Below are 22823 nucleotides of genomic sequence, written 5' to 3' on the forward strand. Positions count from 1 at the left end.
ATTTATCATCATGGAGCAATAAACTAGAAAACATATGTTTGGGGGAAATAGAAACAAACCAATATGTATAGTTTTGCTCTTAAATATGATTTTGCTGTTATAAATATGTGGTTTTGCTCATTTAGTCATAAACAGCCCCTAATAGATGAGTAACGGGCCGAACTACAACACTTTAATGCACTTTTCAGGGTATTTAATTGCACTTTTTCTGATTTTCAAAGGGAAAAACAAAAATAGGAAATCAGACGAAAGAATCATATGCCTGGACTACTTTTATGTAAACAAACTCTTTGACAAGTTCAAAAGTCTGCGACACCTTTTTTTTAAACTTTTTTTTTTACACTCAAGTTTGCTGTTCACATAAAATTAATTATATGCTTATCTGTAACCGTGTTAAAATGGTTTCTGAAAAACCTGTTTAACCTTCATACAAGTTGTATTTTTACTGTCATCGAGGATGTCAATGTGAAATCAATGTCGAATTGAATTGAACGTTTCCAGTCTTTACATACAATGTGACAATGACAAATGAATTCCTTCACATTAGCTTCCCCATCAAGCATGCACAATTGAACAATCTGAAGACAGTTACTTATCGGACACTTAAAAATTCTGACAAACGACATTTTGAAACCAAAAGTTCAAAAAGCACTTTCTGTAAAACTTCCTGAAGAAATATTTATTTTATCACATCAAACAATGCATAAGGAACAAATCGTGAAATGCACATTATTCATGTTTAAATAAGATACACAAAATACAAGGAATGAAGATAACAAACAAACATTTTAAGGCACATTTGTTAAGGTTGCATATAATATAAGCTTAACCCTTTCTTTTTCATGTTTTTTTTTTCAAGCTTAAAAACACAATCTAACAATAATGCCCCCCAATAAAGATTGAATGTATAGGGAACACAACACTTAGTATTTCCTAAGCAGGCAATAGCCACCCTGCCTAGAAACTTACATAGAATTGAGTCAAAACTTCTGCAAAAAGTCGGTATAAAGGGCACATAACGATTTAAAAAAAATATTTTTAGATTGAATTTGGGATGACCCAAATTTACAATTACATGATTTCAGTTGTTATGTGTTGTAACATACAGATACAAGGAAGTACAGATAAGTTTGTGTCAAAAATGAAACAAAGTTGTTGGAAACTACAACGGATACAATAAACCGCAACAATGAAACTGCAACTAGTCTTTCTCACAGAAAGAACTTTGGTGTCAAATAAGCCAGCTTTATTTGCATAAAAAACATGGTTCTTTTCTTGCATACCAAGAATATCTGGAGAAAATTATTGAAATAGCATCAAGGTTTTTGTTTGTTTGCGTTTCAGAGATTTAGTTTGTACTATCTTTGGTCTCGAAAGGGACACATGTCCTTGGATCGAGGGAGTTGGTCCATGAAAAGCATTTAAAACAGTTTGTTATGAAATGCATGGTTAATTTTGTATGCATGTTATTATTATTATTATTATTATTATTATTATTATTATTATTATTGTTATGATTTAACACTTATTGCATGAAGAAGGAAAGTCATGAGTATTATCATAGAGGTGCCGGGCATAGTGATGACAAATTGTGCTTGGCAGGGAATAGCCACCAAGACATTGACTGGCTCCCTGCAAAACTGTTTCATCATATTTTTCACTGAACATCTTAGAAAATGCTAATAACTTTCCCACGCAATCTTGTTCTGGTTTGAAACCAGCATTAAACCATTGGGCCTTTGTTACACTTGACAACTGACTCATTTAATGCCCCCAAAATGTTGTTGTTGTTTTAAAGACATTATTTCTTCTTTGAGGTCGTATTGAACTAGTCTCTTTGTCAGCTGTCTGGTGTGACACGGTGCGCAGTATTGCCTTATGGAAGGATGATGTCAGCATAGGAACAGTCAGTTTCAATGCCCAGGTTGTATTTGTTTCCTTCATTGTTCTTGAATGAACTTGTAACAGTACGGTACCAGCCAGATTCTCCCTGAGTAGTAGAGAAAATATTTGGAATAAAGTTTGTTAAGGGGAGTGTATCTTATTAAAAACCAGCACACAAGGTATAGCTTCAAAACACAGCTTTTTTTATGTAGTTTTCAATGACCAGGGCTGTACATCATAAAGCCTGTAAGATGACATTTTCTTTTTCTGCATAAGGAGAATGAGTTCCTATTTCATTCAATATATAATAAACACCATAAGCAAAGGAAAAGGCACTCGACTGAAAGCACTTGATTGATGCTCGATCATTTGTGAAAAACACTTTCTGCTAAGTTATAAAGCACATACAGATTTGAATTCAGCATGTTCGTTATACTATAGAACAACTGTTTTATGTTGCCACCAGAGAGTCAGAACGAATCTCATTTTCTGGTTTAGATAGAATTTCTGGCCCACAGTCTAATTGGGTCCGATGGAAAACAGACTGTGCAAGTCTTGCATGTATTTGCAAGGCTAGTAGATAAAAGCTACAAATTTGTATCCTTCACATGTTTAGCAATGTACTATATGGTTCCCAATAAATTATGTACAAGACTAAACTTAGCCATTTTCATAAATCTATTCAGCACACAAATGCGCTTAGCAAAGTGTGCTCAGCAAAAACAGGTTACCATCAAAACTACACTGTGTTTTTGTATTTTTTTCTGAACCAGTAGAGTACCCCATTTATTGTTGCTTAGCAAACAGTTTTAAAGCATTTTTACTGCTTAAAAGCTTCATGAAGATGGTCCCAGACTTAGACCAGAAGAGATGCAATGAGATACAGAGAATGGCTGAGAGATTGTTCTCCATGCTAAAGACGATGTGACCTGTGACATCACATGTTTACAAAAGAGCCACAGAGCCTGGACTTCCTGCAGGCATGATTTGTACACAGCTCAACGGAAGAAAATATAAAATCCAATTTGTTTCAACTTTTGATATGATGAAAGGGGGCACATCTCAAAACTTGTCCAGCTTTACCTTTTGAAACTCCTGGTTTTATGTGGAAATTATGACACAAAATGTCAACTTTCCCATAGGACCAGTGTAGTGCAGTGCCAGCCAGAATACTTAAAGAATGTATAAGGTCACACTTATTGTAAACAAAGGTCACATGGTCTATAAACTCAATACTTACCCATGGTTGACCCCATGAGTTACGGACGACCCAGAACTCCACACCGTTCTCATCCACTCCCCATCCTGCTACAGCAATAGCATGGTTCAACTGATGGGAAAAAAACACAGTGATATTATTCAGGGCTCAAATTTTGTGGGAGAAATCCACAAACAGCAATACCTAGGGATTGTAGCTCACAATAGACTGATCCATTAAGCTCCGAGTCAATGCGTATTGACCAATCACAACCCATTGCACAACCAAAAGTCCAACAAAATAAGGTCCGACATGCGTGCGCGTATGCTTGGCGCGCGCGGCAGAGTTGTGCAGAATGGCATTGGGGATGCTCACGTGTTCTTGCTCACACGTGCGCTGTGGGCGGAGCCTAATGGATCGGTGTATTGTTATTGGCTGGACCAGTCTATTTCACCCGACCAGACTCAAAATGAGAAGAGACATTAAAAGGTCAGAATCAAAATTAAATCACAGTTTTGACAGCGGCCTTTAAACTCGTTTGCTTGTTCAGAAGAGAATATTTATCTCACTTGTTTTGTATGCATTTATAAATAAACTTTCATACTCAGCAGAATTTGAAAGTCAACATTTGAACATCATCTAAAAGGAGTTTGAATTAAAAACACAAGACAATCGGACGTGTCCCGTTTGTGAGTTTACTTGCCTTTAAACACAAACCACTGACCTCGGGTCCGTGGTCTAGGGTAAATTGTGAGCCCTGTTATCCATTAAATTTAATAGCCATCATCACTGTAGCGTAACACTCTTGATAAATCCAATAACTTTCCCGAATCGTCAACAAAATGAACCATCAGAATCCCTCAGTAATAGAATAACTCGGCTCATAATCTTCTAGCAATTGATAAGATGAGTGTTCCCAGGCCCTGTTCTGGGCACAGGGACTTTGGCTAGGCAGTGTGGAGTCCATAAAAACAAAGTAAAATAAGGAGACTATTTTTGGGAACAAAATTAATGTTAAGAAGGAACACTACATTGTAAAGTACAATCATGTGCTATAGTTCCAAGGACATGTTAAATGCAGCTCGATCAACTTAAATTAAAGGAATGCTAGCCCCTTTGGGACTACCAGTCAAAAAGTCCTTACCATTGGATTAGCTATGTACTGCGAGTAAACCTTTCCACCTCTAAATTGCTCAAGTTCTGGAGTGGCTTCAATCGCACAGCTACATGAAAGAAACAAGTTTTCCTGTTAGCACGCACCTTTTACATACTGCATGATTACATTGAAATTCATTCATTACAAAGTTCAAAAATGGTGTATAGGCAATGAGACCCCTTGCACTGACATCACACATGGCCACATAAAAACTAGAGGGCGAACTGGCCTATATACCCGCCCCGGCATGCGCGCAGGCAGCCATTTTCTAAGTTGACAAAACCTCAAACGTGTATTTCATATTCAACGCGCGTACAGAATGGCGCGCTTGTCATCTTGCGGTCCCGTCGCGTTTGTGCAAGCAGCATCACCAGTGCGCCCTCTAGTTCTTACATATAACTCTATGCACATGGCCTACCCAGACGGCCTGCCATTTTGAGAGTCAAAATACAGTGAGCGCCTAACCCCTCACAGGGCACCTAAAAATGCACCTGGGACTGTAACACAATGGCAAGTCAATTTGGAAGAACCAGTTGGGTTTGGTTCAATACTCATCACAAGCTTGTAATGGAGTGATTGGCATGAACAAAGACAGGATTCATACACTGTGTAGAACTTAGAAGCCCCAAATTATGTCGTTTTGCATTTCACTGATGTATGATATTTAGTGTATACCATGGAGGTAAGAATAGTCCTACATCCAAGTGTATCCTAAGTTCATATTAAATTGGCGACTATGGCTATAACTAAGGCTATCCGCTGGACGAATAGCAGCCCTTGCTGTAGTCATCAATTTAGATATGACCTAAGTGCATTCCGAGTCCTGTGGACACCCCCCCCCCCCAAGAAAAAAACCCCAAAAAACTAGATTTCGCATTCCGAAAAGGCTTTTTATCATACCTGATTGGTCCATTTTTATAGATTTCGTTCATCATTTGATCCCGGCCAGTGATTCTACCATAGTCTCCAACCATCCAGCGGGTGTAATTCTTCTCAGGGATGACGAAGCAGTCTCCGAAAGTTGAACAAGTACCACACTGGTTAAATGTAGAACACTCTGTAAGTGGGAACAATATAAAGAAGCGAATGTTTAATTATACACAGAATTGCTATCATATGGAATAACACAAACTCTTTCGCTAGTTTTGCTTGGGTTCTATGCAATACAATTAACCAACAGGCATACAAGTTACATCAATGACCAACTGTTAACTGAGGATGTCATTTGAACAAGAACCCTACTTGCTGCATGTATCTGTAAATTTTACAAATCATCTTTGACAGTTAAATGAATGGTACAATATCTGGCTTAACAAATAAAAGTGAATAATAATGTTTGCACTCTCAAACAGCTCCCTCACTGAGACAAAAGGAGGCAGTTCATTGAATGATAGCTGTTCTGTGTGCATAAAAACGTGCGCGCGACCTCAGCGTACCGGCAGTGTTGGGCGATATGCATAGGGGTCCACAGAGAGATGGATACAGCTGTATCACTAAACAAAAGGACTGACATCTTAAACCGAGGTTGCCCATAAACAGAAAAAATATTCTGGAAACAATAGCAAGCATATTGTGCATTCGCGGTCAGGGAATAAGAAACAACATAAGGCCTGTATGCTTCGTTTTTGATCGAGCAAGGGCACTAAGGCATTTTCTCTTATTTATAGGCACCCTATGATGAAACTTTTTAATTTCTACTGTACAACATTTCAAGGGCATCAAGGCAATGACCAGGGGGGCATACAGGCAATCACCTTTGTGTCTCTGTGAAGTATCAGGCCTGCAACACGGTTGACTCATGAAAATGGCTAGTTCTCAATAGGATTGCATACAATTGTGTTACAAGTTGCCGAGATGCTGATCGGCATCTGGGAAGGTTCAGGTTCAGATGTTGAGATGTAGAGTCAATAAAAGAAAGATGAGGACTAGCTTACTCTGATTCTTAGCTTGGTAATTGTTGCAGGTTTCATCTGGGATACCCTTAGTGTGGGCATAACTGTAGACCCCCATGGCGTCTCCGCCTTCACAGCTACCAGCATTGCCGCAGTCTATGACATTCTGGGCAGACAAGTAGGCAGATGGCCATGCACTCTTTCGCTTGATGTTGATGCGATCTGAAGGATACAGAAAAACACACAAACTAAAATCAGCTTGCTCATTCCTACGGGTAAGATTCGCTTTAGTTTTTTTTAAAACAAAGCCTGTCTATCAACACACTGAATGCAGCAATCCAAAGAGCAGAAACTTACTCACATAATTTGTGATGAGATTTCAACATGATTTTGGAGGTTGAACAAAGAATTGACTAGAGTGGGATTTGAACCAACGAACTCCAGATTAACGTGCCTGCGCTCTACCAACTGAGCTATCTAGCCCTATGTTGGCAGTGTCCCTATTTTGTCAATATCTTTGTTTGGGGGAGTTTTCAACATGTAAGACATACATTCACATGTATCACATTGGTTGGACATGTTTGCTGTTGTGATTTGTCAATGCATCAGCAGACAGAGCTTTATGGATTGTATGGTTCAAATATCAATTCTGATTTCAGAGGTATGTTTCTTCATAGATCAATATACACTCAACAACTTTGAAAGTAGTCAAGTAGACACTGTGGCAATCTTACAAACTTTAAGCCGCTTAGAACTTGTATTAGAAGTCAGTCAGAAATATAATCAATGTTTTTTAAATTGGACAGGTTTTTTCCTTTACTATACTCATCCCAAATTTCAATTTCAAATTTTGATTTTTTGTTCATAAAAAAAACCTAAAAATCAATGTGCATTCCTTATGTTATCACTTTCTCCTCTTCACTTCCTTATAAAATACTTTCTAACTCACCGGCTAAGGAGCTTGTACTTGCCATGCACCAACAGCTTCCGCAGTACTGAGGTATATGTTGGTTACGTGTTGCGCTGACATAGTTGACTCCACTGATGTTGCGCCAGTCCCACTGAGTAGGAAGAGCTGAAGTCTTGATGTCCAAGTGGGGCCTTGGATATGTGCTGTATAAAGAAAAATGACAATTTATGTGCATTATTTTAAAAGCTTTTGTCAAGATTTAAATTGAGTTAATAATAATAGACAAAACATTAAATGGGCACTTCATCAGGTAAGAAAGAGACAGGAACTACTACATCAAGTTCTTGGTTTTACTTCAACAAAATGCAAACACATCGAGGAGGGAGGAGGTAGTGGGAGTGGGGGGGGGGGGCAAGGACATATTATTTGGGTGGGTAGCTGTGATAATCATAACTAGTAGAGGGGCTACTAAAATGTATTTAACCATATATAAATCTGTACAGTTTATATTCAGTCTCATAAGGGTGGGGGGGGGGGCAAAATGGAAAGCAAGGGCAAAGGGAACAAGCTCAATGGATTTGATATAGAACAAGTTGAACAAACTACAAAGCTGTATGGTTCTTTTAACTATGAATGAAACACGGTCATCTGAGAATTTATTAAAATGATTAGCAATTTATCACACTCTTATGTTAACAGTTAACACTAAATGAAACGATGCTGAATCCAATGTTCTTTGAAAATTTTTTTAAAACTTGTATTGTATGTAATGTGAGTTAATGTTACCAATTAGAGTTAGACCCAGTGACTGGGGCGCTAGATTCCTTTTTTTGAAATTTTGACATTAGGCCAAATAAAAAAAAATACCAGTTGATCGTCCCCGCCCGCATCCTTTTAGGGGGCCGCATCCTTTTTTTTTACTATTTGTTATTTTTCGATTTTTGTGGGGGAAAAAGGGGGAAAAAAAGAGAGAAAAAAAAAAATTTTTTTTTTTTTTTTACTCTATCTTTCCAAAAGGACTGGCATACATGTAGGAGCTTTTTCAGAATCTACCGTGATACTCTCAAACGAATGTTGGTCATCTCGCCACCTGACAAGCTCGCCACCAACAAAGTCGCCCCATGCAAAGTCGCCCCCTACCCGGCTCGCCCCGGGTTGAAACAAAGTCGCCCCCTGGCAATGTCGCCCCCTGGCAATGTCGCCCCAAACAATGTCGCCCCCTAGCAAAGTCGCCCCCTGACAATGTCACCCCCAGCCAATGTCGCCCCCTAGAAAAGTCGCCCCCAGATGTTGTTCGAAAAATAATTAAGGCTACAATAATTATGGTAAACAAATAAAGTTAAAACATTTTCAGAAAATAATTCTGTATGAAGCTTGTGGAAGGTCTAACCCTAACCCTAACCATAACCCTAACCCTAACCCTAACCCTAACCTTAACCCTACCCCTAACCCTACCCTAACCCTAACCCTTAACTATTTTCTGGGGCGACTTTGCTAGGGGGGCGACATTGGCTGGGGGCGACATTGTCAGGGGGCGACTTTGCTAGGAGGCGACATTGTCAGGGGGGGCGACTTTGTAACAACTTGGGGCGAGCCGGTTAGGGGGCGACTTTGCAGGGGGCAACTTTGTTGGTGGCGAGCTTGCTAGGTGGCGAGATGACCAGCCCCCTCTCAAACATGTGTAACCATCTGTTTCATAAAACAATATTAGTGAATGCCTACCAGCAAATCTTCTTACAAATCAGACACTATTATTATTAATATTAATACAGTAATAAATTAATAGTGTTAACAGGTCCTCATGCAACAAGTATAAAATAAATTTGCAATGGGTTCAAACTGAAGAATTGGTGGCCTGTTTGATTTGAAATACTAAGCGGCCATCTTGAAAAAAAATAGTAAATAGTAAATAGTAAGGCCCTCATCCTCCTATTTTTTGAAAAATCCGGACGATCAACTGGTATTTTTTTTTTTGCCTTATCGGTCATGACCGATAAAAACGTCAACATTTCGAAAAAAGGAATACTTTTCACAAATTCAGCAATCTATTTTATATATTATTATTAAAATAAAATGTAAAAATTTTAATTTTACGACTTAGTTTTAACTTTTATCATGGTTTACTTAGTTTTCATATATCTATTTTATATTATTTAAAAACATTAATGACTGAATTTCAAGAAAGTTTAAACATTTCTCACTGACTGAGTGAAAAGTTAAATCACAGTCAGTTTTCAATGCCATCTCATCAAACAACACGTAACATGAACATTTTTAAGAATATCAGTTATTACACACACAAAAAATATTTACCTCACTCCTTTGACATTCTTGCCAAATTCAGGTTTATAACACGCCTCCCTCTTTCTCTGGTGTGCCGAAATGCAGCTTGAAGCACAAAGAATCACCAAGCAAAGTGTAACAATTTGCAACTCCATCCTCCCTGATGTCAACTAGAGTTTAGACGGTGAATAAAAAGTATGATCTTAACCTTACAAAACCAACTAAAAAATTCTTGTTTCCTTGTTTTAGTTTGTTCTGGCAAGTTGAGAGAGAAGAGCAACAGACGAAAGCATTAATTGACGAAAGTCAAGGATGCAATGAATGATGATGATGAAGCAAATAAGCCGGTGTCGAATAAACAATACGAACATGTGACAAGTTAATCACGTGACTTTCGATCGCCTGCGATTTAGTCTGCTTTCCCTTTTAACTGGATGTACAAAATGCCCTATGTGACGGCAGGGACCAAGATCTAGAATGACGCAATAAGATTTGTACGAATTAAAACGTGTAGATGGGGAAAACTACGGTGGCCAATGAATGCCCCCAATTTTGGTTTGATCCATTGTCATTACCCGTCTAAAAACCTTCAGTATACATGTACAGTGTAGTGTATAAAGTTCATAATTTCTGTGAGAAAACATGCAGGCTGTAGCGAAAATGTTTTAAGATGAATCTACAGATCACTTTATATTGATGAAAGGTAAGCATGGAACCAAATGAGCAATAATTATGATGTGTTTAAATAATTTATCAGGAAAAACCACCACAGAATAATAACAACACAGGTTATGGATCCGATCAAACTGTTAGACCAATCACATAGCGCCATATCAGCGACTGTCAGCTGACCTTTAATGTGACGTCATTTTCCAGATGGACTGCGGGGTCTGGTTTTGTTGTTGTGTGTGGTGTTCCCGTTAAAACGTGAGAAAGTTACATCAGTATTTCGGCGTTGTTGATTTTTCTGCCCTTCCTTGTAAAAGCTTGTGTCTAGGAACACGTTTTGGAAGAGCCAGTGCAGCTTACGGACACACACACAGGCCTGTAATATTCCCCGTTTTTAAGATTTAATAGGGACTTAGTTTTGTCCGGGCCAAGGAATTCCGCGGTGACTTGACTTGGTACACTGCACCGTGCATAGGGCGTTGTTTACACTGAACAAGGATAGTGAGTCGTCAGTCGAAGGTGAGCCCATTTTTGTGTACATTCTTTCTATTCTGTGTATTGTTTGTTTACAGAAATCTTTATGTCGAACTAATATTCTGTAATTTATTGAATTTCACTTTTTTTGTCATTCTGTATCGTTGACAAATAATATATAAATAATATTAAAAAATAAACTGGAAAACAGCTCAGTCAGTCTGAATCTGAATCTGATGTTTTATTTGTATGTTTTAGTTTTGAGCCAAGAAATGCCAGCTCCTCTTATTAACGAAATGGCTCATAATATTGGCTCATTTTCGACTGATGAGCCAGTGTTGGCTCGAGCCAATCATTTGTGAATAGAGGAGCCGGTGCTGGTATTTTTGGCTGAAACTGAGCTGTCCCCCCCCCCCTCCCCCAAAAAGAAACAACTCAAAACACGACAACTGAACCTCTTCTTAACTTTTTAATAACTTAATCTTTATATTTATTTCTTAGACCTGTAAATTGTGCATATAACACACTGCCGGACTCTCCCTGGGTTTTAACCCTAAAAAGCCCACAATTAGCATTGTTGGGCACAATTCAAATCAAGATGGGCTGCGCAAACCTGAAAGCTTTTGGTTTGGTTTGGGATTGAAATTCACGTGCAGCAAATTTGCGCGTGCGGATGTAGTTTGCTGGCTACATTTTGTCAAGCTTGACATAAACTGCACGGCATAAAATTACCCAAAGGGTGCCGCGTAAATGTACGTGTGCTTGCCCAGGTCCTGGACATCGCCTTTCGGAGTTTAGTTTCGGTCTTATTTAATAAAGAACCCTTTTGAATTTTCAACGATTCTTTTTGAAAAATTATGATGTGGAATATAAAGTTGCAGGAATGACTTTGGATTCGTGGTTTAACACTTAATAGGCATGCAGCAAAAGCTGGTCAAAACAAAAAATGTTTTTGACATAACCACACATACGCAAGGCTTAAACCTGCGTGCACAAAATTTAAATCGGGCCATCACGTTTGCACACTCATAGAGGCTGAAGTTTACGCTAGAATTTTTCCGCCAACATGCAAAATGGTGAGCAAGTACATCTAAAAGTATAAAACTTTAATGTAAATTTGTTTAAAAACTTCAAGCTGACAATAACTTGTCTAAAAATCAACGCCGCCATAATATTGACTTATGCGCAGGTGCGAAGACAAACTGTATAACTTTGTTTCTACTCTATTCTTCAGTCAAGGTTAGTCTTCAGTCAATTTGTTTTATAGGCCTACTCTTAATACTGAAAAGCTATATTCATGGTTTACTAATGACAATTAGGCTGCACTCTAAAAAGTTTGTTTTCTTCCTGTACTCCTGCAGCCTTTGGTGTGAACTGATGTTGTTAATGGCTGACAGAGGGTTACTTTACTGAAGAAGAAACGTTCCATCACCAACAAGCTTTCCATTAAGAGAATCATTGAAATTCAGACCACAATGGACGAACTATCAGGGACACCTGTCACGATATCCATCAAGGCCCCTAACCAAAGGCTTGGAGACCAGACTGTGGAGTGCTTCCTAGATTGGAGTGTATTGAAACTTAAGAATCACCTTGCCAATGTATACCCTAGTAAACCAGTAAGTAAACACTACCTCCATGACCTCTGACCTCATCTTAGAGTTACATACCTTTTGAATGTTAGCATAGTGAAATAATTTGTCATGTATGTAGGCTTTGGACAAATGCTAGTTATAAAAATTAAAAAAACAGGAGGACCATTCAAAATTCTCTCTAATCCAACTGTTCAGACATCCTACTGACAATTGAAGTGTTCAAATGTATGCTTAATACAAAAATGGACTGTGACCGAGGGCGTGAAGGCAATCACCTTTGTTGCCTCCGTGAAGTATCAGGCATGCATCAAGCCAACCAGGGCCCAATTTCATAGAGCTGCTAAGCACAAAAATTTGCTTAGCATGATATTCCTGCCTTGGTAAAAACGGGATTAACAACCAAATTTCCATTTGTTGCATATATTGCTTGTTACTGGTAATCAGCTGTTGTCTGTTCATCCTGAAAATCATGTGGAAATTTTGTTGGTAATCCTGTTTTTTATCGAGGCAGAAATTTCATACTCAGGCAAATTTTTGTGCTTAGCAGCTCTATGGAATGGGGCCCATGTTGAATAGCTACATGTAGTCACTGGAAAGGTTAAGGCCTAATCCTGTATTACATGTTTATATCTTATTATTCATTTCAAGCAAGAAGTGACAGGATCAAATCATACCCAAATCGAGTCAATCATCTTGGTTCCACCCAAAATAATTAAAAATTTACTCTGTCAGTTTCCCTTCTGTTTTTATACGTAATATTCCAGATAAAAAGTTGCATCCTCAAATACGCTTTTTAGTGGTTATGTTCCCTGCTGGTCAAAAGGCAACAAAACGAATGGCTTTTGACAGGCGCACCCGAACTAAGATACATGTGTACTGACAAGTTGTATGCAGGACACTTGGACTCAGAAGTTAGAGCTCTGGCATGCCAATCCGGAGTTGGCAGGTTATAATCTTGTTTTAGTAGTTTTGTCTTTGTTCAATCTCAAGATATTTAACTCATTTGTTGCATATCTTTACATCATTTGTCGCAACCGTTACACCCGATTTCAATTTATGTTTCAATTTATTACTGCATGCATTAATTTCATGTTCACTTCACACATGGTTCACCACATAAATCTGTTTACAAAATATAGAGGTAAAACCAAGGCACACTGATCTTATTATAAATCATGTGGATTTTGTTTTCCTTTTTTTGTTTTTCTCAGAATGCAAAGACTCAGAGAATAATTTACTCCGGGAAACTTTTAAAGGACAACCTACTGCTTAAAGACGTACTACGCCTGGTAAGTTTCAGCATTTGTTATTAAAAGCATTATTAGCAGTGTCCTTGCATGGCAACTACATGTAGACTAAGGGGAGGACTAACTTGTGTTTGGAGCGGGGGTTTTGGGATTGGAGTGCTGTACGGTGGTGGACTTTGCACTGGATGTGGAATTCATTTTGATCTTAAATAAAAAACAAAAACGCAGGGAAAAATCTTTGTCGTAGAATACAAATGCTTTTTAAAAGGTTTTGCATCTGAATGCAAATAATTCTTTGCAACTAGGGTGTTTTTTTCCTTTCATATTTTCAGTTTATTAGTGAGATAAAGCCACATTCACACACTCAAAAAAAGCTTTTAAAAAAATTTGTTTTGTATCGTTCACATCTAAAAAGAAAAAATATAACATTATAAACAAGTAGGTTTGACAGTTTTTTAGTAGCCCTCAGGGCAAGTTGAGAAGTGGTGTTTACTAGCTTGTAGCAATTTTTACTAGACAGTAACGTCCGTCGATATATCGAAAATACTCAAAAACTTGATATTTTTTTGACATCGAAATCGCCGATGTCACTTTTATAATCATATCTTAATATCGGATTTTCGATATATATCGAAAATTTCGATGTTTTGAAAATTTCGATGTTCCTAAATGATATCGAAAATACGAAAAGAGTGTCCGATTATTTAAAAGAAATCTGTGTTTGAGTATTAGAAAAGCCGTCGTCGTTATGTAGTTTCATCATTTTGAGTTGCCCTATTAAATAAAATACGTTTTACAACCAAGTATGTCTGTATGTTCTTTGTGTTTTCGCCATCAGCCGCCGGCCCGCCGCAGAAGTTCACGACCCGCGGCGAGCGCACGGTAAAACCTCAAAAGAAACCGCCGCTGCTGCCCTAGCCTATCGGCTGTTTAAGATGCAACTTCCCATTGTGCATATGTGATCAAAATCAATGCGTCTTCATCACAGCATTATTGACTTTGCAAAATTACCCCCCAAAAACTTCCCCGAATCAACAAGACAAAACAAAACAAGGAAGAAAACAATCTTACGTTATACAGTAAAATAATCTTTCTATCAATCCAAGGTATCGTAATGGCGTCATTTTGGTCAAATAAAGCCTACACGTTGTGTTGTTTTCGGTAAACAAGCTAACATTTCCGAGGAACTATATGCTTCGCAGACCACGCTGTCGGCGGCTATTGCGTGCGTACCAGCGAAGACTATGCTGTTGTACGGTTTAAGCGTGCACACCAGCGTGTATGGTTATTGCAATCCGGGGGGAAAACCCGTTTGCCCAAGCATGCGCAGACACGTGCAGTCTTTGGTCAAGGCGGTATCGCGTGATGCACTGCGTTATTTCGACAATAGAGGGCGTTCTAGCATTCAATGTTTCTTGCCTTTGTTATAGAATGCAAAGTAAAAAGACTACGAGCCTTTATTGGAGACTATGTGACTGCATGCTGCGTGCGTTGTTTATTGTGATCGCTGAGTGGTAGGTCTGTGTTTTGCGGGACTTTCTAGTGATTTTTTTTCGATGATTATCTCAACCATTTTCAACCGTAAAGGTAGTCCGCGCGCCCGTCGTACAACTTGATTGACACTTCTACGTCAATGCATCGGCAACTGACACCTTAATGTCGGCGAGTCACGCAACTCACAAAGGCTCTGTGTCATTTTGAGACGGCCAATCATGGCCAATCACGAATCGAGAATTGTGGTGAGCGTTCACCAATTGGCCAAGCCAGCGGTAGCGGCGATCATACTTTGTTGTAAAACCAGAAATAATCGGGGCGGGACTACGCAATCTGAAATTGTTTGGACTACAAACAAGTTCGGGGAATCAGACAAAAACAGGTTTAAATGTAACCCTATTAAACTGTCAGTCTATGGTATATATATTTCTACCTCCATGAGCATACCAAGTGGTGTTTTTAGGCTTCCATCTTGCGCGCGGGAAATACTCGATATATCGAGTATACTCGATATTAAATTTTCGATATATCGGTTATGGGAAAAAACCGACATCGACGGACGTTACTTGACAGTGTGTGCTTAGGTGGCTATAGTAAAGCGCGAGTCCAGTGATTGATGCCAACACTCTACAGGTAATCATGGGAATCTTCAGTTTAAACACAAAATTTCATTAAAACTATACATGATGATAAATCAGTGTGATTAAGTTTCCAATGTATTTGTTTCGTTTCTGTTCAGACTGATACGACTCTTCAGCAGCACACTATCCATCTTGTTTGTTCCCCAACTCCCGAGGAACTCCTCCAATCTAAACTCCCATCTTCCGAGATGAAAAGAGAAACCTCATCACCAATACCTACACCAGCCGCAGCGAGTCCAACCAGCCAGGATGGAGCGTCCTCAAGGAGGCAGAGCACGCCAGTGGAGCCGACGTTACCTTCAACGAGTGGGCTCAGACACAGAACTGTCAGTACACCATCGTTCTCAAACTACTATCCTTATAAGTAAGTTAGTCAAGGCCAAGTCACATGGCAGCGATAACGATAACGATTATGACGCAAAGTGGTTGAAATGCTCCTCGCAGAAGACACCCACGCTCATTCAAGCAATCGAGGGTGTGCATTGTTATCATTCTCGTTTTCGTTCTTGTTATCGAGGCAGGTGTGACCGGGCCTTTAGGGTGTGTTTGATTACCTTTTTCAACATTACCTGGGTTAGTCACAAGAGAGCCCCAATGAGCGAACAGCTAATGTTCATACGGGGGAGATTGGCTGTTGCCAGCTTGGTGTTTATATAGTATCCCCTTATGGTAGTTTGTTGAGTTCCCTTGATGGGAATATCATAACAACAACACCTGATGAATTATGAGTTGTGTCGGCAGTGGAAATGTCAAAGGTTAGCAATATTTACATCTGTTTTAATTTTCACCCAAAACATTAACAGAGTATAGCTTATCAGGTGAGTTTTAAATATTTACACATTATTTTTTAATTTTAAATTAAGTGAACATCAACAACGTTTGCGCTTGTCTTTAAGTACAATTTTCAAAGATTTTGTTGTGTCTGCTGCACATAGTCTTTTTTTTGTGGTGGTTTCACTAACCCCTTGTTCCTGATGATTTAGCCACTAAAACGCTCCACCATGACAAGCCACAGGGGAAGATGGGAAGGGTTAGTCTCTGAAAGTTATCAGTGAGACTAGATCTAACCATGCACACCAAAATACTTTCATGGATGTAAACTGTTTTAGTAAAGAAAAGAAAAAAACAAAGAAATACCCAATAACTAGAAGTAGGCCTACATGTAAATACAGATACAGACATCCTACTTGAAAATACCTGTGTACCAGTAAAAATATGTTTTATACACAGATGTTTGTGAGTCTTTCCATTGTTAATACACGGTTGGTAATCTAAGGGTGAATATTGATTAGGTAATTTTGTCCTTGGTGCATTGGAAATGTTGGCATGAATCCGTAGCATTCTTGATGACAATTGTAATAAACAACGGTCTGTGTTGATGCTGATGCAATGCTTATGTATTTGTCTAAAAAAACTTGTTTGAAAGAATCGCATTCTATTTTAAGTCACCCCCTCATTGGTGGTTTTCTTAGGAGAAGTGAATATTATGGGTTTTGAGTAACTGTTTACCTTTTGTTTAAAAGTAGCTATTACTGTTTACATGCACACTTAAAAGTCACCTGGGAATAGAATTGTTTTTTCTTCAAACATTAGAGTATATGTTTCTCAACAATAAAATAATTTTTTGAGTAATTGTTTTAACGATTTATATGTTTAAAAAAAGTTGTGTGGGTGTTGACTCCGCCTACCCCTTTTGTGACATCAATCGAGGCAGACTTTGACTCGATCGAACATCGTACACACGTACGTGCAAGTACATTCAAGTCCTGGTTGTGAGTTTGTACGTTTCGAAAAAGGTTTTTCAAGTGCATTTTTAGTGACCATGTGCGATAAAAGATAACAAAGTCTTCTTGTGACATGTGTGGTAGCTGGACTTTGAGACATTAACTACATGTTTTAATTTTTGATTGATTCAGTTATGGGAACTATCAGTATGGTCAGAGAGCCAATCAGCAGGGCTTTGTCATGGCTAATCAGCAACAGCAAGCATACTGGATGCAACACATGTACGCACAGCAAATGGCACAGTACATGCAGTAGTAAGTCAACTCAAGTTCTTCTGTTTTGTCTGCAGATAGTTTATTAATAAAATTATCCCTATTAGGTTTGTGTGAGGCTGAAATCAAAGTAAATGTTAAAGGCAATGGACACTATTGGTTATTACTCAAAACAATTATTAGCATAAAAACCTTACTTGGTAACGAGTGATGGGGAGCTGTTGATAGTATAAAACATTGTGAGAAACAGCTCCCTCTGAAGTAATGTAGTTTTTGAGGAAGAAGTAATTTTTATAGAATTTGATTTTGAGACCTCAGAATTAGATTTTGAGGTCCAGAACTCAAGCATCTGAAAGCACACAACTTTGTGTGACAATGGTGTTTTTTCGTCAATTATTATCTCGCAACTGCGACGACCAATTGAGTTCAAGGTTTCACATGTTTTTTTAAGCACATGTTGAGGAACACCAAGTGAGAAGACTGGTCTTTGACAATTACCAATAGTGTCCAGTGTTTGATCTAGTGCTTGATTTGTCTTTAATTCACTTCCTCAAAAAACAAAAGCTAAATTCTGTTGATGTATCTTTGCTCATCTTTATTGATAAAGATCCCCGTAGGATATATATAAAAAGCTCCTTTGCCTTTCAAATTTTTTAACTTTCTTGTTTAAAAGTGCTTTTTGTTTGTATTTTTGTTTCAGCTCTAATCAATTTGCAGCAGGCGGAGCTGGCCTTCCAGCAAATCTACCACCAGTCCATGCTCCCGTTGGTGTACCCCAGCCACAAGTCCCTGACCAACCTGTGGTTTTGAATGCTCCCGTTGCCCCCAACGTGGCTGGCCCGGACCAGAACGTCCGGATGAACGCTGGTCTTGGTCCTGCTGTAGATGACGACGACGATGAAAACGTCCACCGTGATTGGCTGGATTATATTTATACCTTTTGCCGATTTGTTGTTCTCCTCAGCTTGGTGTATTTCTACTCGTCACTAAGTAGATTCTTGATGGTTACTAGCTTCATGATCTTCATGTTTATGTGAGTTTTTAGAAACACTTGCGTACATGCAAACCAGTCTGAATCACATACTGCCTTTTCAGCTCTATTCCTATCTTTGAGTCAGTCACCTCTTTATATGTGAAGTTATTCCCCTCTCTGAAAATATTCTTCTTCAAATAACTATACCTTACATCCCCCTACAAATTTTCATGAATCTGGCTTTTCATTTTTTGCATTTCTTAAAAAAAAACATGTTTACCTTGAACACAGATCTGATTTAGCTTAATGTCTTCAAAATATGTAAAAGTAGGGTCATACATTAATTTTTTTTCCCTTTCAATATAATGGGAGTTATAGGCCAAATTATCTCGAAATATATAACAGCTAAAAAATGTCATTAGTGAGATGACAGTGGGTACAAATTGCAGCATTCACGAATGGACACCAGGGAAATTTTAATCTCCAAAAGTCTTTGTAGTTGTATTTACATTTTTATTGATTTCAAATCTATGGGGGCATTTCGGACCAAATAATTTTGCAGGATGCTTACTACCAATACATCTTGATAACAAATAGTCTATGGGAATAAAGATGTTAAAGATGCTATGTCAGATTATTAGCCGATTTGACCCAAAAATTCTTTAGGTATTTTGATGGGGGTCGAGATAGTTACAAGCTTTCATTTGAGCCATTGCTCAAATAATCCGCCAATTATTAGTAGCAGTGAAATAAAAATCCTGACAATATATCACATGACCAATTCTTATGTATTTTATAAGAAACATTTAAAATTTTTGTCATTGATCCTGACCATTATAAGTGGTTCCTGACCATTTTAAGTAAAAGTTAAACTTTTTTTAAGGGTTGGGGCCAAAAATTTGACATAGCATATTTAAAGTTACACAAATGTTATTCGAGGTCATTGCCAAAGTATGACCCTACCCTTTTCTCATGAGGGTGAACTTTCTGTTTGTGTATTTCAAAGACGCATTTTATTGGACCTTTTGTTATAATTTTATGCTCTTTAATAGGTACCAAAAGCGTTGGTTTCGGTTAAGACGAACTCCCATTGCCAGAGAAAGACTTGAAGAGCATAGGAATCCTGAGCAAGGAGATGGGGTCCCAAATAATAACAATGAAAGCAATCAAGAACAGGTAAGCCAAAGGCTCGGGCCTTTATCACACGGCAATTCGACGATGCAAGGTTTTAAACGGCTGTGAAAGAACTAGTAGTTACCCTTTTATTCTCATTCATAAATACCTTTTTGGTTAAAAGGCGTAATAAAGTAAGAAACTCGGTAAAACTTATCCGTTTCCAACGTCCTTGAGCTCTTCACTTGTACATGTTATGTGTACATTGTACAACGTCGGTGTGTTGCATGCCTTTTTCCGGCAGTTTCCGGTTCCCTTCGTGCGCATGCGCATATAGTCTTGGTGCTGGTTTTCCTTTCACACACAACGCGGCCAACTCACTGACATCGCCTGCATCGCCCGTAACAAGAAATGTCTTGTATCAAGACTTGCATGGAGTATCCACTCACAACCAGTTATAAACATTGGTCATTATCAAAGGTTTAAACACCCCCACGTGACGTGCTCTCCACCAATAGGAATAGCGAAACTGTCAGAGGTATTTATGAATGGCGTTTTGCATAAAGAGTCCTCTTTTGATGTTGGATTTTGTTGGATATAGAGCATTGTAGAGTGAGGAAGGCTCCTAGGATATTTTCTAGGTAGTTAAGTCTGGTTCATACTTGTGAACACACAGCGAACTTTCGTACGTCCTAGTTTTTTAACATGACGTAAATTTAATCTGCATTCGCTTTTGCATGAACTAAAACCAGGCTCTCGTGCTCAAGGGTTTTTAATGCTCAATTTGAACATTTCTTTGTTTAACAATTGTCTGGTGAATTTATATTTGACAGCAGCCGGAACAGCAGCTAGCAGGTGATAACGCAGAGAGAGACAGCACTTCAGAGTCCCAGGAAGAAGGGGAGACGGACTCTGACTCGACGGAAACAGCGCCCCCTGAGCCACCCAAGCCAGGGGTATTAGCCATCATGTGGATTTTTGTCTCTACATTCTTCACGTCGTTGTTCCCGCAGGATCCAAATGCCATTGCTGGAAATTAAACAAACTGGACTGACCGAGGCCACAAGTAAGGCTTCCATAACGTTTGTAAAAATAAATTCATGGAGTACCTTTGTCTTGGTACTTTGCAGTCAAACCTTCAAATTGAGGCTATGTGGTAAGTTGAAGCCTGCCAAATATTGCAGAATTTAGATCCGGCCTCCCATGGGTGGTTAATTCCATCCCACTTCCCCATGATGATCAATTGATGGACTTAGCAAAGTTCCAACTTCCACACAAAAAAAGGAAAATTCTACATAAGTGACAGCTTTGCATTATGGCAACTCACTGCTACTTCAAGAGAATGCAAAGTGACGAATGATATCTGCACAAGTTAAAACAAGTTCAATTTTCCCGAATCATTCACCTATCATTTGATCAAATATGAGTTAACCTATAAATTATCCCATTATTTGTCAATTTATTAGTCTATAGGCTGAGATTTAGCTTCCAAAATCCTTTAAAAGTTTGGTATTGGTTATTTGATTAGAAGGTAATTTATTATTTAAGCAAAAAATTTTAACCAAAGTTATGACTTGCTTTGACATTGGGTAAAGCTGTTAAACTTTTACAACATGGGCAAAATGATCAATAAGTTCTCTGATGTTTACTGAAAGATTTTTGTAATGGTCTTCAAAATAATGAAACCCAGAGTCCTGCACTTTCTCCCTATCATCTAGATTTTCTGCAGTACGTACTTTTACATATTTATAAGAGAAATCACTGGTTATTAATTACAAATTGTTGGTTTTTAAAGAGGTTCAAATGAATAATGGTTTATTAAAGGTGATGGATAAAATTAATGAAGTGAAATAGTAAATTTTCTTGTAAATGTTTTCCATGTAACCTTTTCGACTATTCCATTGTAAAAATGTTCCAAATGGCAAAATGCTTTTAAAGGCAGTGGACACTATTGGTAGTTACTCAAAATAATTATTAGCTTAAAACCTTTCTTGGTGACGAGTTATGGGGAGAGGTTGATGGTATAAAACATTGTGAGAAACGGCTCCCTCTGAAGTGCCATAGTTTTTTAGAAAGAAGTAATTTTCCACGAATTTGATTTCGAGACCTCATATTTAGAACTTGAGGTCTCGAAATCAACCATCTTAACGCACACAACTTTGTGTGACAAGGGTGTTTTTTCTTTCATTATTATCTTGCAACTTCGATGACCGATTGAGCTCAAATGTTCACAGGTTAGTTATTTTTTGCATATGTTGAGATACACTAACTGTGAAGGCTAGTCTTTGACAATTACCAATAGTGTCCACTGTCTTTAAGTGGAAACTAAAAAGAAAACAAAGTTATCCTAGGCTACATTGTAGAATTTATCTGAAAAAAAAGTGGTCATACACTGCATGATGATTGTTTCATTTGTACCGCTGATTTGGTGTATTTAAGAGAATAATTTTGAATCAAAATCGATTCCAATCTAAAGGCAATGTACAACATTGGTTATGTAAGTGTTCTTAGGTTGGACTTTTAGAAACTCATGGAATAAATCTAATAGTTTTTATTTTATTTTATAAGTATACACGAGGATGAAGAAAATACTATGACACTGCTGTTATTTCAGCAGGCAAATGTTTTGATTTATCAATGAAAGCAAATGGCATCTAGTGCACATTTGACGTTTTATATTGAGTTCCCAATATTGAGCTCTAAAATGGTTGGTTTCAACATCATAGAATATTTTGGACGCTGTGACGGGTCCATGGCGTTTTGTACACTCAAGGGGGAAAATGGAACCCGAGGCGAACCCGAGGGTGTCATTTTCCCTCGAAGGTGTACAAAACCCATGGACCCCAGTCCATGGGTTTGAAATGTTTGATTTGTTTCTTTAAACCATACTGTTATGTTTAAATATAGGTTACAAAAGAACGCCTGATATTCAACTAAGTAAGTTTTTTCTTTATTGTTTAGCATTGCTTCATATTCGGACAAACCAATCAATGCACTTTACATTGGAGATAAACTACAGAGTTCAAACAGCTACAAAGCAACTGCAGCTGTACAATTTACTTACGTCTATTTTACGGTCATTTGGGCTTCCAAATTGTTTTTCATTGTACAGTTTTATGAAACATTCAGTTTACGGTGTTGAAATGAATATGCTGTTTACACATTCGTGTACTAATTTAGTTTATGGCTCAGATCTAATGCGAATTGCGAATAAACCTGTTTTTACTTGGTAGAACTATTTTGCTTGGGGAAATGTTTTTAGCATGATTTCATGTCTTTTATTTGAAAAACGAAACA

At 38.2% G+C, this 22823-nt stretch overlaps 2 protein-coding genes across 3 annotated transcripts; one reads left to right on the forward strand and one right to left on the reverse strand.

The window, feature by feature from the left end:
- Positions 1-640: 640 nt before the first annotated feature.
- Positions 641-9688, reverse strand: LOC117289498 (cathepsin Z-like). The gene is made up of 7 exons (XM_033770641.1): positions 9354-9688; positions 7080-7243; positions 6173-6352; positions 5139-5295; positions 4227-4305; positions 3125-3214; positions 641-1990 (listed from the first exon to the last, which is right to left on the reverse strand). Exons 1-7 carry the CDS (start codon positions 9476-9478, stop codon positions 1877-1879), a joined length of 909 nt encoding a protein of 302 aa, XP_033626532.1. The 5' UTR covers positions 9479-9688; the 3' UTR covers positions 641-1876.
- A 529-nt stretch (positions 9689-10217) lies between these two features.
- Positions 10218-21525, forward strand: LOC117289633 (homocysteine-responsive endoplasmic reticulum-resident ubiquitin-like domain member 2 protein). 2 transcript variants are annotated; one of them, XM_033770841.1, is made up of 8 exons: positions 10218-10511; positions 11828-12085; positions 13273-13350; positions 15542-15807; positions 17360-17482; positions 18141-18473; positions 19466-19589; positions 20360-21525. In XM_033770841.1, the coding sequence occupies exons 2-8, from the start codon at positions 11942-11944 to the stop codon at positions 20564-20566; spliced, it is 1275 nt and encodes a 424-aa protein (XP_033626732.1). In that variant the 5' UTR covers positions 10218-10511; positions 11828-11941; the 3' UTR covers positions 20567-21525. The 2 variants fall into 2 exon arrangements, with proteins under 2 accessions (XP_033626732.1, XP_033626733.1); XM_033770842.1 differs by having other exon boundaries at positions 20363-21525.
- Positions 21526-22823: the final 1298 nt, after the last annotated feature.

The sequence above is a fragment of the Asterias rubens genome, chromosome 4 (genome assembly GCF_902459465.1).
Source record: "Asterias rubens chromosome 4, eAstRub1.3, whole genome shotgun sequence".
In the NCBI taxonomy this organism is placed as follows: domain Eukaryota; kingdom Metazoa; phylum Echinodermata; class Asteroidea; order Forcipulatida; family Asteriidae; genus Asterias; species Asterias rubens.

Coding starts and splice junctions, on each gene's coding strand:
- LOC117289633 (XM_033770841.1), top strand. CDS start 11,942: ATGGACGAACTATCAGGGACACCTGTCACGATATCCATCAAGGCCCCT. Junction 12,086..13,272: donor ATGTATACCCTAGTAAACCA/GTAAGTAAACAC, acceptor TGTTTTTCTCAG/AATGCAAAGACTCAGAGAAT. Junction 13,351..15,541: donor TTAAAGACGTACTACGCCTG/GTAAGTTTCAGC, acceptor GTTTCTGTTCAG/ACTGATACGACTCTTCAGCA.
- LOC117289498 (XM_033770641.1), bottom strand. CDS start 9,478: ATGGAGTTGCAAATTGTTACACTTTGCTTGGTGATTCTTTGTGCTTCA. Junction 5,296..6,172: donor TTACCAAGCTAAGAATCAGA/GTAAGCTAGTCC, acceptor TCCCACTTACAG/AGTGTTCTACATTTAACCAG. Junction 3,215..4,226: donor AGTACATAGCTAATCCAATG/GTAAGGACTTTT, acceptor TTTTCCCATCAG/TTGAACCATGCTATTGCTGT.